Source organism: Pundamilia nyererei, unplaced genomic scaffold, assembly GCF_000239375.1.
Source record: "Pundamilia nyererei isolate P.nyererei 1_Seehausen unplaced genomic scaffold, PunNye1.0 scaffold00034, whole genome shotgun sequence".
NCBI lineage: Eukaryota > Metazoa > Chordata > Actinopteri > Cichliformes > Cichlidae > Pundamilia > Pundamilia nyererei.
Genome location: NW_005187435.1, coordinates 1513734 through 1530077, shown reverse-complemented (window position 1 = coordinate 1530077; position 16344 = coordinate 1513734). Strand labels below are relative to the sequence as shown.

The following is a 16344-nucleotide window of genomic DNA, read 5'->3' as shown; positions in this document are numbered from 1 at the left end:
TAATGTGACAAAAATTGGAGTCAAAATAGTGACTTGGATCCTCTTTACATTTTCATTTGTTTCTTGAAGTGTTCTTTCCCTTTTTTATTGATTAATTTTTCTTCGCACTTTTCAGCATTTAGAATAAATGCACACATTTATGTGTTTTCCAGCTGTCCCCTCAGCGCCGCAAAATGTGATCTCCAGCGTAAATGAAACCTCTGTAATGCTGGAGTGGATACCCCCTCGAGATTCAGGGGGCCGCGAGGATGTAGTCTTCAACATCATCTGCAAAAGCTGCGGCGGAGGCCGAGGAGGGTGCACCCGATGTGGGGACAACGTTCAGTTTTTACCCCGCCAGTTGGGCCTGACAGAAACTCGGGTCTACATTAGTGACCTGTTGGCCCACACACAGTACACGTTTGAGGTGCAGGCTGTCAACGGGGTGTCAGATCAGAGCCCCTACTCCCCTCAGTATGCCTCAGTCAACATTACCACTAACCAGGCTGGTAAGTGGACCCATCTGTCTTTTTCTGCACATTATACTCCCCATGTGTCTTCTCTTCTCTTCTCTTCTCTTCTCTTCTCTTCTCACCGTGTTTATTTCTGTACTTCTCCCCTTTGTCACACACTCCTTGTAGAGAACCTCTTCATTGCTCAAACCCCTCTACAGGCACATAATGCAGAGCACATAAAGCTCCACTATGTCTGTTTCTTTCCTGCATGGTGATATATGCAGATTAAGGGCTGTAAATGGGAAGGAGAGTGCCGTTGATGATGTGACAGACAGAATGTGATGGCCTGCTGGTCTTTACAGTGTGACCTCATCACCATGTATTTCAGACTGAGGAGCTGAGAGCAGGCTTGCTGCTGTCTCCCCACTTCATCTGCGGTTCAGTGATTACAGCTTTATACGCATGCAGCCACTTGGTTGTGGAATTATATTTTTAAAAAAGTAATAAAAGCAAGGCTAGTATCGCAATGTATGAGCTACCTTGTAGACTAAAAAAACCTTCATAAATGAACGAGAAACCAGTATTTTAGTATGTTAACATAAAACATCTTGATAAGTGGGGCAACGTTGTAATCTTTAGGATTTTATAGAAATCAAAATCTTATTTAATCATTCTTGTGCAATGGTTGGCGCTTTCCAAGCTTTCCACTATGCAATTGCAGCCAAATTCAGCCACCGCATCTCTGATTATTTTACCGAGGCAGCTGAATTGATTTGTTCTTTAATTGTGTCTATGAAACGCGTCATTTGGCGGGCTAAGCTTCGTTTCCCAAAGCACTGATGAGCGGAGGGATACAGCCTGCACTTAATCTTTGCACTGGCTTTGCATTCCATTGGCAGCAGGCTTAGGTGTCTGTCATCACTCATCATCCATGCCTTTGCACTGCAGGCAGTCTTATAAATGCGCTTCTTACAGCACCATGTTGGTGCCCTTCATTTTTGAATCATAAATTCCTTGTGCCTTTTTAAAAAAAAAAGAAAAACAACGAGAGAACTGTATGCAAGTTGAATGATGATATCTACAAGAGGGAAATCCTTTATTTAAAGTGACCCGTTGTAACAAACGTATGTGATTTGTTTGTTTAAAAGCTCCATAAAGTGCTCCGTTACAATGCTGAAACTCTGTCACACTAAAACAGAGGCCTTTATTCAAGCACAGACCTCTTTTTATTGTCTGTTTTGATTTGAGTCACTGGTGTGGTGGGTTAATGAGGGCCTGTGAGTGCAGTTAAGCGTTGTAATGAGGCCCCTGCCCCACTCTGTCTCACTGGGCCACAATAAGTCTGCCACCCCAACCCTTGGCTTCTCTGCTTCTCCTGCCGAGGGGTCCTGGCGGAAATTGGTGGGCTCTGTGCCCTCTCCACTGAAGTGTCCGTCACTTTGGATTAGGCAGCGAGAGCTCCCGTCAGATGGAGCTGTGAAAAGAACTCAACTCTTGCTCCCCCCCTGTCCACGTTCCCACCTTCCCCCATCACCTTACTGCTCACTCCAGGGACACGGGATTGGAGTTTTGCCGTGCTACGCTACAGGCTGGGGTCACAGGGACTGGAGGCCATAATTGCGTCTGGTTTGTGAGGCTTGGAGGTTACATAAACATCGTGTCACCCCTAATTAACTCAGGCAGTTTTATGCCTCCCCTTACAATGAAAATGAGAGCGTGAGATGGAGAAAACAAAAGCCAGAGTCTATGAATTTTTGTAGATACATGCATGTAAATCCGACCTGCTTTGGACCATCGGCTAGAGCGTTCTGTGAAAGCGACAAAAAATAAAATTTGAAGCAAGTGGCGTAAAAGTGTGTCTCATTACTTGTACGGATGGCTGCCTCTTCTGCTATGACTTGTTGGTGTAAAGGGTGGTGGGGTATGGGGGGGTGAGCAAAACTTCTCACTCTCCATACCCAATCAAGCACCCACCACACGCTATTACCTACAGGGCTTATCCTCCCACTCTGTAGGTGGTTGGCGACAGTTCCTCTGTGATAAAGGACATGATTGCCCTGGAAAGTGTGGCGCTTGATTACACAGTGTAATGCCACACAAAAGCAAATTCTGGGCTGAATGCCGTTTGAGCCTGTTTTATAAGCGTATGACTAATTCCCCAAACCTTGTATTGTGTGCAATACGCAGAAGCCTTGAAATGTGCCTCTAAGCCTTTTTTGTAATAATGAGTCACACTTAAGCCATTTACTTTGGCTTCACTGTATTTATATGTTACTTATATGGGACATGAAATATGCACTGGAAATCAGGCAGAGAGTTGCAAAAGAGATGCTTTACAGCAGCGAAAAAGCCATTTCTGGGTAATGCATCTGTAGTTATGCCACAAGACCATCCTCACAAACATTTTGTGGTGCACTATATGTATACATATTCTAAATTAGTTATACTGATAGTTGATACTGGGTGTGGAACAATATTATAAATGAAACCAGAGCACTCAGAGTGCAACTCCCCCTGCAGGACAAGGGCTATACTAAAACTTTTGATAGTTCTTGTTTTTATTATTACGATATGACGATGTCAGCCTGTTATGGTGCCATTGTGATGTCATAGGGTGTCATATTGAAAAAATAAAAAGGCTCTCTCCATGCCCTTCCATATGATATTTTACTCGATATCGTTTGCTGTGATTTATTTTCAAGCCAGTTCTGACCTTGGGTGTTAACTATGCTTAGCCAACAAAGGTACTTGTGACCACCAAAGCCTGCTAAATTGTTGTAAAGTGTGAAGACAATACGTGGGTAAAATAAAGTTTTTACTGTTTCTTCAAATTTGGTGTCACCTTGACCTAATTTTCACCAAGATTAAATCACCTCGAGCTGTATCTACCATCGCACAAAATTTGAAAATGATATCTTGAAAACTAGGGCTGCTAGAATGTTAACAAATGGACAAACAAACAAGCACAACCGATTACATACTCCCTCCCTTCCTTTCAGGGGGAGAATAAAGAAATTGAGGGTCTAGCTCAGGAGTTAGTGGGTATACAAGTAAAAGTTTCCTTTGGTAAAATACTGTATTGAACTCCAAATATCCCAGGATGCCTCCATTAGTCTGTGTAACAGCAGGGTGTGCATAGAATAAAATAGTGTGTGAATGTGTGGCTTGTACTGCCAACACAAGGCCAAGAAAAAAAGTGAATAGATTTATTGCTAGCGTATTCAGTGCCTGACTTAGCAACAACTTAGTCGTCTACCTTGTCTTCCAAAAAATATGAAAAACATCTGTATATATCACGTTCACTATTGGCCTGCAATTTCATTTATTAACTGCAGTTTCTTTCAAGTCACTACTCTGTGCAAATATTTATGGGCAAAGAGTTAGACAGGATAGGGAATTCATGTTTATTTATTATTTTTTAAATAAGTAAAATAATCATTTCATTACATTTCATTAGTTAATCTAACCTAGGAAGGAAAAAAAAGAGGCAAACAGACGTAAACTAGACAAATGCCCCAAAATAGTTCAGCTCTTTTAAAGAGATTGCTCTTCTGTGCAGTGAACATGATGCGGTGAGGATAGATTTTATATTTGTCCATCTTATGTTTGGTAAGAAGATTTACAACAAGTGTGTCATTACATCCTCTAAGCAGTGAATTACTGAACACGTGCATTGTGAAAAAAAGAGGTTATATCCAGCAAATCCAGTTTTTGTCAGTATACTCATGACTGTGCATGACTGTCCAGAGAGAATTTCTCACTCTGCACCAACTTGCAGTTTTGTTTTACATCTCACTGTATTCTTGGGGAGCTTTTCATTTGTCTGACTCAATCTTTAACTTAGTAGATTTCAGTCAAATGAAAGTAGCAGTAAGGTGAAGCAAAAAGATGTAGCAAAAAGGCAAATTACAATGTTTTGTAGTAGCCACACAGACAAATAGCAGCGTTATCAGTATATTTTAGATGTTTTCATTTCCTAGGTTTTGTGATTTTTGCCTCATTTTTTAAATAAACCACCATTGCCAAGCCAGAGTGACCAGGCGGCCCTTTAAATTGGTTCTGCTTGAGACTGGTTGAAGTTGGGATTATGTCAGTAGGGATTTTATGAGAAATCCATCCAGTTATTGTATGCAGACAAGACATGAATAAATAATAGCTAAGAACAGAACTGACATTTATGTTATAGCTTACTCTAGATATGCTGTATCATCAATTTCAGTGCATAGAATAGAGATCATCTCTTACCTCAGTGAGTACTTATCGGTATTCTGCAGACAGATGAATGAGATCTCCATATCCTCAGTGTGTTTGCCATATTGCATTCTGGTTGAGTATATTAGATTTCAGAGGACATATTTGTTTAGGCGTTTCATTAACTCAAGGTGAGCTGCTGCTAATGCTATTGAAAAGCAGAGGAACTGAATTGGTTTCTTATCAGGTGAACTGGCTGATTGTGCGAGGGAACCCGGGTGGGGTGGCGGTGGGGGCAGCGTGTAATCGGGTGCAGCCTTTTCATATGGTCTAGAGAAGATTTATGACTTAATTATGGTCCAAATTGCCCAGGTCCAGTGTAACCAGGCTACCAAGTCCTTTGCTGCTCCATTGGGCCATGGTGTGAAAAGCACTGGTACAGAGCCAGCTGGGCCCGCCAGAATGTGTCAGTACACCAAAAAGCCAATGTGGCTACTACGCTGTTAACTTGAGGGCACTGAAACCCGTTACAAAAGATATATTATTTTTGGGCCACGGCCACTGATTGACTGCCTTTGTTTAGTACAGTGGCATTTTTATCGATCAGACTTGAAACGTAACATTTTAAAAAAGTGTTTCTGTTTGAAAAGCCTTATGTCTGCTTCATTCACTATATAGTATCTTAAAAAGTTATAATACATCCTCATGCATATGCAGTTCACATTACTAACAGACCAAGGTAAGAAAAAAAATCAAACAAACTTGAGACAAAATATTTAGAAATTTTCTCAGTGGAGCAGCAGCTCAGTATCAGCAAAATGCCAGAGATGCAAGCTGAAAAATAGAAAATAAACTGAGAGTCAGACAGGGACCACCGGTATACATGCCACGCAGTGTGACAGTGACAGAAGGTGTTGAGAAGGGCACATATGGTGGGTGCCAGTGTAGGTCAGCCAGGCAGACAGACAGGAGGCCTCAGCATGCACCTGGACCTCAGTACTGACAGAGCCTTGAGAGAAGGCTGTTCTGGTAGTAAGCCAGCAACCCATACATAAACCACATTCATGTGCTTGTTGATACTGAGCCAAAAGGAGGAACTTGGGGTTCAGTGTATTGCCCAAGGACACTTCAGCATGTTGAGAAGCCACAGATCGAACTGCCAACCCTGCGATTATTGGAAACCCACTCTACCTGAGCCACAGCTACAGGCTTTAAATAAGCAATAAGAATTTAATTATGACTCCCCAGAAGAGAATTAGCACATGGATTCTCTAAATTAGTTAACTAATTGATTTTATTCATAAATCTTTCAGTAGTCATTTGAATTTTTTTTTTTTCAGGGTAGATTTTATGGATCTTTTCCCTCTCATTTCCATTTATACAGGAAAGCAGAACAGAAAAAACACCTCAGCTGTATATGCATCTTGGTGAAAAGGCCATGATCTTTTGGTCTGTGGGCTGTCAAAGTGAGCGTAACGTGAATACATTATTCATTAATATTGAGTGTATTAGCTATACACTGAGGTGCATAAATGACTGAGCGTGCAATCATTTATTTACTTTTTACATTCAAGAGCATGAAGCTCTGATAATTAAAAAAGATAATAAATAAAGGTCATGAAGCAAAAAGGGGTGACAACGTAATCAGCTCGCTGTTTTCTAAGTGATTTTCTATAAACTTTATGGAGTTAACTTCGTCAATTAAGCAAATGGATTTATGATAAATTCGGTGCCACTCCCCGCTTTTGTCTCTTTTGACTTTCTCCCTGATCCTCTCTTTTTGTGTCCCCGCTCAACCTTTCTGTTTACAAAACACACTCAAATTCCTGCAGTCATGTACACCAAGTATTCCTTTGAAGGCGGCTGCAAAACAAAGTTGTCACTGTCTGAGCAACTGTCTTCTTCCCGTCTGGAATTTCTGGTGTGATCGTGACACGCCACCTTCCCCCCGCTCCTGCTCGCACGTCATGAATACCTCTCATTTTTTAATGTAGCCTTGATTCGCTCGCACGGATCATACTGAACACACAAGCTGCAGACTCTCATCCACTTGAACGTATTAACTGTAAATTGGGGTCAGGAACTTTATAATGTGAGATGATCTTTTGGAAACTGTGCTATTGTGCGCCACTCATTATAACAACTTCATACTATGCAGATAAGAATGACTTCAATGTAAAGACAGAAGTCATTGCTGCTCATTGACACAGAAATGAAGCAGGTGTAGTAAATGCAATTTACACATCTTCTTTATTTTAGATAATCATTACTTCTGAGCTACTGAGTGGGAGTGACAGGAACTGACAGAACTTGTGTAAATCCTCGTACATATTCAGATTTGTTAAATGAGAGTGATAGTAAATCAGGACACTGCTTAAATCGCTGTCAAATAAATTATCTTTAAACAGGTCTCCATTTGAAGGATGTCACACTATACTGGATTTCATATCTTCACGTTGTTACACTATCCACTCTTTTAAACACATTTTTATCCCAGTGCATTACGTTTTTGCTCTTCTCTTAGATGTTACTTGGGTTTCAGATATGCACACAAGGTGTCCCACGGTGTAGATAATTCAGTGCTCTGAAAGCAGAAAGATATTAAATAAAGTTTGTATTTGGAGATCAGATAGGTGCTGGTGGATTAAGTCCTAAACATGTCAGGAGACTGCACAATACACACTATTTCATATTTACTTGCATTTTTACTTGCTGGCTAGGTTTAGGCACCAAAAACTCACAGTTGGGTTTAAGTTCAAATATGCCTCTCATTAACCATGCCCTGCTTTAAATGTGATGCCAGGGGATCAGATTTAAATCACTCTTGCCACAGCCTGGTTCATCAAGTCCCTGATGCCAAAACACACCTTGTGCGTATCTCTGATGCCAGCATTTTTAACTACAGCAGTGTGTGGCGCCCAGGGAATGAGAACAGCCTGGTCATTCCAACCCTGTAAAACACTGACATGCTTCTGGAGTTTTTCTCCTTGTAGATGGCAGTTTAGAACTTGTTTAAATACATTTAAATTAGAGTGCTGATTAAATGGAGTTCCTTCAGTTCCTCTCAGAGCTGTGTGTGTCAAGAACTTAATTCCACACCTGTGGAATTATATTTGTCAAAAGTGGTGTGCGAGGAAAAACAAAATCAAGAACAAATCATTTCATTTCACAAGTGTGGATATTCATTATCACAAACAGTTAAATTACTTTGTAATTTCCTGTACATAAATTCAGCAACTCGTATGGACTGAATTCAGAGAGAACTCATCATTCACATGAGTGCACCTGCTTGGCAAACTCTGCAGCGGATTCACACTCTCGCAGGCAGCTCTGATCACGAAGCTGAATTCTACTCACGCAGATCAATCTGACTTTTGAGAGTCGGGAGGGTGGATCACTGAGGAAGAAGGAAACTAATGTGATTCGTCACTTTCGAAGCAGTGACACCACAACCTCTGTGCCTGGCGCGATCAATTTACCATTTGAAAGTGAGATTCACTGGGTAGCAACATGGGCACTGTTTCATATTGTACTTCTTCACAACCTACAAAATAAAGTTGGTGAATTAAGTCTAAGGATCTTGGAAAGAAAAGCATGTGGACTTCTTTACGGACTTCTGGACTTCTTTCCAAGCTCCTTGACTGAGAACATTCACAGACATTTTGGTAGGAATTAACTATCAGCTGTTTTTTTTTGGTTTTTTGTGTGTGTGTAGCCAAGGAAGTGCTGACAATTATGACCAGATCACTTTAATACTGAAGAAATCTTTAAAAGAGACTGAAGCCACTGCACTCCTGTAGTCTGTTACAACAAGAGTGCACAAATATAGTATAACGCAGTTATTATGGCTTAACATGTTAACCTAAACCTGATAGACGTGTTTAATGAGACTCCGGATATCCACAAGACTGCGAGCCAACTTTTTATTGTAATATCTGTACAAATTTTCCTAAATTTTGGCCTCTGACACGTCCTCCATATAATAATAATAATAATAATGATAATAGTAATAATGATAATAATAATAATAATAATAATAATAATAGTAATAGTAATAATGATGATAATAATGATAAATAAAATAAGACACTGAAACTAATAAAAACTAAACAAAAACTAAACCTTTCCAAACAATACAAACTAAACCGAAACAGGAAAATCTAACTAACTGAAACTAAACTGAGTTAAAAACAAAAAGTCAGTATGAAATAAAACTATAATAACTCTGTTCTACGTGTACGGGTTGTTGAATTTACAAGCGAGGAATTGAATTCTGAGAGAGGCAATGAATACCTGCGTCTATGAAATGAAGTTATTTTCTTGCGCTCATGTTTTATCTCGCGTGCTGCTTTTGACACAAATGTAATTCCACGCATATCCCTGTGCCAGACAGCTCAGACTTTGTTTGTAATGCCCAAGTCTGCCCACAGAAGCAAACAACACACATATTGTATTCTTTAGGCCATCTGAAGTGTTTAACAGTTGAAATGGGTGGGTGAGAATGTACAAAGTTTGTTGTATTAAAAGAAAACTTTTAAGAATTTTAAGAATCCGTGTGATTTGGCAGCAGCTTTGACAGTTTCTCTTGTGTTTATATACAACACATGAAACCGTCTGGTATAAGATTGCACCTTGGTTTATTTTCGCAGTCTATCAACTTTTGTAGTGACAGTCATTCACTACCATGCATGTCCTTGTTAGATCCACCAACATGCAGTCACTAAAGAGATGTACTGGTTTTGATTATAAAATGTATAAATATCCCTCCCTCCCTCTGTCCACATATACTAACCTGGCTTGCATTTCTTCTGCCTGCAGATTTTATATATTGGATTAGAATTAAACGCTAACCTCTGCAATCATCTGAAAACTGGTCAAACCTCTGAATCGCCTATTTTAGAATTAGCTTATAGATGTGTGAGTGCGTTAAAGTCCGCAAATCTTTTCCAGTGCAGATGGTTTAAAGCTTGATGAACTGAAATCTCACTTTTGTAGCTTAACTGCGCTGGAAAATCTTTATAGATATAGAAGCCGCAATCCTTTTCAGCTGGGGAAACAGGGCAGGCTGCCAGCATGCTAAAAGTACATGCAAATATGGGCCTCTCTCTTTAAGACATCTCAACGTGCTGCTAATAAATGGACGGCAGTCGAGAGACTGGAGCAGTGGCAGCCTGTTTAGGAGAGAGCCTGGTAGAAGACCAGCTGCTTTGAGCCCTTTGGGAGAGATTGCTCTGCAGGGAAACTGATTTTTTTACAATGAAAGGAAAAAGGGATTTACGAGCCCTGACCTGTTCTTGCTACCTCCCCCATCTTCCCCAAATCATAGCATGGTTCTCTGCAGCAGAACATCTAATCAAATCAGTGCCACATGGTTGCAGACACAGAGTGATGCAAGAAAGATGCAGATAAAAAGCCTCAAACATATACTTTCTCAGAAACATGATTCATGTGCCAGCGAATGTTTTTCACCTTTTGGCTGTGCTGTGTTGACTGATATAGAACAGAGTGAAAAGTATTAAACCATCAGGTGGTGTCGTCTGTTAGCTGCAGGAAGTAAAATCATTATTTTGATTACTGTGATTTTTTTCCCACCACTGCTCAGCCAAACATAACGCTATGTAACTCAGTCTAAAGGAGCTTTTTCAGTTCTTATAACCCTGAAGGAGGCCCCTGTCTGCGCTGAAATCGACCATCAAATATCTTAAAAGCCCCTTTTCTGTATTTCTTTAGTTCTAATTCAGGTTAGCTGCTCTCCAGCGCAAGTAATGTAAGAATGTTTTTCCAGCACAGATAATGGGCACTTTAATAAATTTCATGTAATTATCAGTTGTGTAAGAAGGAGACTGCTTTTTAAAATAGAGCAGAACATAAAGAGATGGCCTGACAGTGAAGTTCAGACTTTTATTAAGCTTATACCCTTTCCCCTAACACTTGCTAACTTGGGCCTTCACACACAGCAGCGGGATATAGACAGAAAGTTAAGATGCTGAAACAAGATTACAAAAAAGTCAAAGAAAAAAACTAAGCTGCATCTACACAGTTGCTTTTTCCTCTTGCCTCAGGTAACATAATGGCCTTATAATGGGTGAGTAGTTTCTTGGGCTGGTCATAGTAGCTGGGCTTATCAACTTTTCTAGTTGAACCCCTGCCTTTCCATTTTCATCATGAAACACATGACATGTGTAGAGCACAGCTCAAATCGCAACATCTATCTTGTTGGTTTTCCAGCTGTTCTATGCTGTGCTATTAAGTCAGGTTAGCATTCCTACTGCGAGAAGGCAAAAAAGCCCTTGAAGGTATGTAGCTACTGAGGGAGCTCTCCAGTGGGCATGTACTCTCTTTTTCACCAAAGCAGTACTAGGTCCTAATCTCACACCGGTTCCATGGGAAAGCCACACTTATCTATGTGTGTTAGCAGAAGCATGCCCCATTAAATTGCCTTGGATTTAAATGAGTGAAAATATCCCCCTAAACCCTGTCTATAATTGCTTAGGGAAGTCGCTTTTATGTTAGAACATAACAGCGAAAGATCTATTAGTGATGTTAAGCAAAACAGAGCCTTTGTATTCTCTGCTTGTGAGCAAAGGCCAGAGTGTCATGCTAGAATAGACTCCAAAAGCACTGTCTTCCATATCAGATCCCAGGCTGGGTTAATAATGTGGGGTCTGAAACCTAATTCTCCTATAACAGCTGGGGCCTCCCATCTTCTCACAATTAAGCAATGCGATTGCACTCCTCCCCAGGCCCCAGCGTATTCATTATTTGATTTGATTATTAGTCTGATTATCTCTGAGCTATTTATAAGTTTAGTTATACTGGAGTTCAGGAAGTTAAATGCAGTCACACAAAATAAATAATAATCATACGAGGGCACAGAAACAGAAGAAGCATGCTTGTGACAAAGATATTGTATCGGCTGTGATTATCACTAACAGTCCTTGTCCTGGTGCCCTCACTATTCTGTAACGTATGGGAAAATAATAAAATACTCCAGTTCGGTCCCAGCATTTATCTTTTAGGTTCAGCAATCTAATCAAATTATATGAATGTGCAATCTCTGTCTTTGTCATTATAGCTGCTTCATTAGTTTTAAGAACATGAACAGAGGATTCATTGAGAAAACGAAAGCATCCATTGCAAGCGCAGCTCACTCACTATGAAGACATTGATCTTACTTGACAGAAAATTGGCTTACTTCGTTTAAATGGTAGGGAAGATTTTCACATCTTTGTTTTTAATTCCTAATTATCTTTAATGGAGCAGGATCCACATGATTTAAAAATAATTACTGTAACAACAAAGAAAATTGTTTGAAACAGCTACAATATGTATTTAGTGGCATAACTCAGTGACTAATGTTGACACAATGGAAACCAAGTATTTATTCAACCCTTCAAATTATAGATGGACTTGTGGAAAAGAATTCTCGGTACACTTTAAGATTTGGAATATAATGGAGACTTGTAGATTTGGAGTACATCAATGGGATGTCTGAAAATGGTTTTCATATGTGAATCAGTGCTGTAACTCTTAATGCAATGAAAGGCTGACTTGGCATACTTCTACATTCTGCAGTCAATTGGTGGAACGTCAGCTTAGCTTGAAATGTGTGTACTGAACTGACTTGAAAAGTTCAGCACAGCTGGATTTATATTCATAAATGCATTCTTATTTTCCCTGCAAGCGTGATGTTTCAACACTTGGTATTCTTACTTAGTATTCACCTCAGTCATGTCATCATTTAATCTTAATCTGTTTGTTTTTAGTTGCACCGCCCCTTATCGGTTTCTTGAGCCCAGACATGGCGACTGCCACTCTGTCTGGAAGTTGTCCTTTAACAGAAGAAAACCACAGTGTTCCCCTCCAACAGCTTTCGATGTTGGCATGTGTCCATCCTCTGAACATGAATACATGAGCTGCCTTTGTTTCTGTGGCCCTGTATCAGGTTACTAAGCAAGGCTGCACTGTGTGTTTAATAGAAATGTTATGCAGGAAAGGCCATGTGGCAGTCTTGAATATATGCTATGTACATCCGTAATGTGATACTCGTGAGTCCTCCTTAGAGTCACAGTTTGCCTTATTAGGCCGTCGTCTTGTGACTGCAACCAAACTAGCAAAAGAACTTGGAGATGGAAGAGATTCCTATGACTGGTGTCCTGGCTGGATACTGTATACATTACTGTACTTCTGGCTCAAGGATAGGGGCATGATGTACTTGCAGAGTCACAGGCCGTCATGGTTTAAGTGCTTTGCTGAGATGAAATACAGAACCTCAATTTATTATCTTCTGGCAGTAATACATGAGAACATGCTCATTGCCTTTAATATCACTGTTTATATGAGACATCATAATTTGTTGCATCAGAAGGATGCTTCTGTTTTGGTCAGAGGGCATTAACAGCTTGGCTGATTGGTTAATTATAATGAGTAAGATTAAATGGGACTTTTTATTCATTGGCTCATTCAGTCAATATGTTTACTTATATATGATATTTTATCCCCTGCCTTAGGACAGTAGTTAGAAAGATGTGCCTTCCTGTTACTCACTTGCAAGTGTTTCACAACAAGAATGAAAGTTTTATTGAATATGAAAAAGCCACACACACACACACACACAGCCTTAGAGTCTTAGATTATAGAGGCGTGGCAGTTGTAGTTTTCCAGTCAGTGGATTTTCCATAGAGAACGCGTGCCGGTGGAGAGACTTTTGACTTTATTGCTGGGACTCTGGGGAGCCACTTTGTTGCTGGTTGAGGGCTGTGTGTGTGAGCAGCACGGGTCTGTAGGGGATGAGCATGGGGCTTGGTGTCCATAAATCTTGCCCAGCACCCCTCCTTCTGTGACACCCTAACCCACCCTACCCTTTCACACACACTCAGAGGAGCAGACATTAAGGCCTGGAGGCCTTGCCAGACTTCCCATACATTCCCTTTAGCTTCTCTTAGCTTAACACTGACCTGCAGCACCCTGAACTAATCATAATGGATGTTAGATGACTTGAGGTGTTCACGCCCCCCCCCGACCTGACAGAATTTTAGGTCACTGAGCTGTGTAAGACCAGAGTAGACCACCCATGATGTAAGACGTTTAAATTACTTTGTGACTCAGTTTGCTCGAAAACACATGTATGATTAAAATCAGGCAATGGAGTAAAAAATAATTTCACTTGTTTTGCTACATAAAAGAAAAAAGAACTTCACTAATGTCACAACCTTGAAAAATATTTTCTCTCTATGCCCAATAAGTTTTAAACTCACAAAAACAAAACAAATGTTTCAAAAAAATTCAAAAAACAAGCTTTGTTTTTTAAAGAATGTCTTTATGACACAGAGAATACTATTCAAGATAGACCTGACAAATGTGTGATCAAATATTAAAACTCCTAACTATATACTATTACCAGAGGGATTTACCTTTTAGGCCATTTACTTGTTGTTGTTAGGCAAACAGATCAAAAGTTTTGAATATTTAACTAGAAAATGGATACTTAACGTTCCAGCCAAACAATTGTGCAGCATTCTTTAAAATCAGCTTGACTTAATCTTATTACTAAGCCAGTCCATCACAGTCAACAGTCAGCCTTATTTATTTTTTATAAATGGTGGAATTGCAAAAAATGTTGGCAGAGAAAACACCATTTTTAAAAAAAATTCTTAATAAAACAGGAATGCGGGAGGACAAAAACAGCTTGGTAAGAATTTTGTGTAGACTCTTTGTGGCTCGTGTTATTTGCTCAATTTGTTTAGTTTATTTGGCTTCAAAATGTGCTTTCTTCATGTAATATATGATGGTCTGGTGATTTTAAAATGATTTATTTGTAGAAGGTAGTCTGTTATCAACAGTAAAACAAGCGGGAATTAATCCCATGAAAGTCACGGTTGAAACTGGGAAGTCCCGTGACGCTGTTTATGTGATTTAGCTAGTGTTGTCACTTGCCAACTTGAAATGCTTCCTAGCCATGAAACTCTCCAACAGGAGACTCCACTTTATTACATTAGATTTTATAGCCTTACACCTTTGCAGAACCCAGTGTTTGGCTGTGAGTTTAAAGATCCTGTAAAACTCTCCTGAGCATGACTGTGAAGTTGGTGGTGATTGATTTGCTTTTTACTTAATATGCTGTTGTTGTTATCTCTTTACAGCTCCATCGACTGTATCTATAATGCACCAGGTGAGCCGTACTGTTGACAGCATCACCCTCTCCTGGTCCCAGCCCGACCAGCCTAATGGAGTCATCCTAGACTATGAACTGCGGTATTATGAGAAGGTACAGCTCATGCACATTCATTTGAACACACACTCTTTACTCGTACTCATAAAAATGAATTCAATTTCTTTTTTTCCCATTTTAGAATAAATAAATACAGTCACAGGATGCTTGGTTTGATATAAAAAATTCTAATCAGCCAAACACATGGCAGCAACACAGAACATTTAGGCGGAAGTTTAAACCAAACATCAGAATAGGGAAGAAAGTGAATTTAAGTGGCTCTGGATGTGGTGTGGTTGTTGATGCCAGACGGGCTGGTCTGAATTTTTCAGAAACTGCTGATGTACTGGAACTTTCCCACATAACCATCTCTAGGGTTTACAGAGAATGGTCAGAAAAAGAAAGTATCCAGCTCGCTGCAGTTCTCTGGGTTATACTGATGACCGAAGAGAATATCCAAACCTCTTTAAGCTATTGGGAAGGCAGTATCATCTCATTACAGCCAAGGTATGCAGAAGAGCATCTCTGAACGCAAATGTTGAACCTTGAACCATGGGCTATAGCAGAGGAAGACCACACTGGTTTGATCAGTCTGAATTTCTGCCAGAATTTGGTATAAATAACATGAAAGCATGGGTCCATCCTGCCTGACATCAAAGGTTTAGGCTGCTGGTGAAGGTGTAATAATATGGGCACATTTCTGTTGCACACTTCAGAACTAACTGAGCGTAGTGTAAATGGCACAGCATGAGTCCAACTAGGTACTAGTAAGGTATATCTAATGGAGTGGCCAGTTAGTGTCATTTGTTAAGCTTTTTTTTGTTTGTTTGTTAATTTAAATTCAGAATGTCTGCCCACAGTAGATCATATAAAGCTTGTAGAAAGAGCTTGTCAAACCCTCTTTCATTTATAGAGAATGAGCAGACGTCACTGGGAAAGGAAGCCATGCTCAGGCCTGCAGTAACAGCTACTGGGGACTGATGCAGACTTGTGGTTAAAACAATGGTACACTGACTGCTGTAAAAATAGTTTTTAAGGGGCAGGCTCCACCAAATAGGCATACTTTCTCACAACAACGCTTGAAGTGAGAAACGTGCATTGATTTGAGCAGAACGTTCACTTAAATACATATAGCCATTCACAGACATAGCACACACACGTATTTGCACACACATAAGCAGCATTTGTCAAGCTTTTGTCTACATGCTGAGCCATTCCACTTTTGAGTATAATTCCTTTTTCTGACACTGCTGGAGAGAGCTGTCAAAACAATCATCTTGACCCCTGCTGCGACTCAGAAGTGTGCGCTGAGCACTGCATTGAAGGGAGCAGTTAAAAGAGTCTCTGCTCTCAAACCTGTCAGCTTTCGGGAGAGGAAGAGCGTGGTGGTGAAATACAACTCTGATCATCACAACGTATGGCTCAAAGAAGCCGACTGACCTAGAACTGCCACCAACTCTACCTTCTTAACTGCGGCTGTTGGAGCACTTTCAGTCATGCTTCTTTATT

At 40.1% G+C, this 16344-nt stretch overlaps 1 protein-coding gene across 2 annotated transcripts in view; it reads left to right on the top strand.

Annotated features, from left to right (window-relative positions):
• The window catches only part of ephb2b (eph receptor B2b), a 120867-nt gene that overhangs the window by 90025 nt on the left and 14498 nt on the right, over positions 1-16344 (top strand). For both annotated transcript variants that reach the window (XM_013910018.1, XM_005729684.1), the window contains exons 5-6: positions 153-488; positions 14768-14892. In XM_013910018.1, the coding sequence (XP_013765472.1) occupies positions 153-488; positions 14768-14892 (461 nt within the window). The remainder of the gene's footprint in view (positions 1-152; positions 489-14767; positions 14893-16344) is intronic.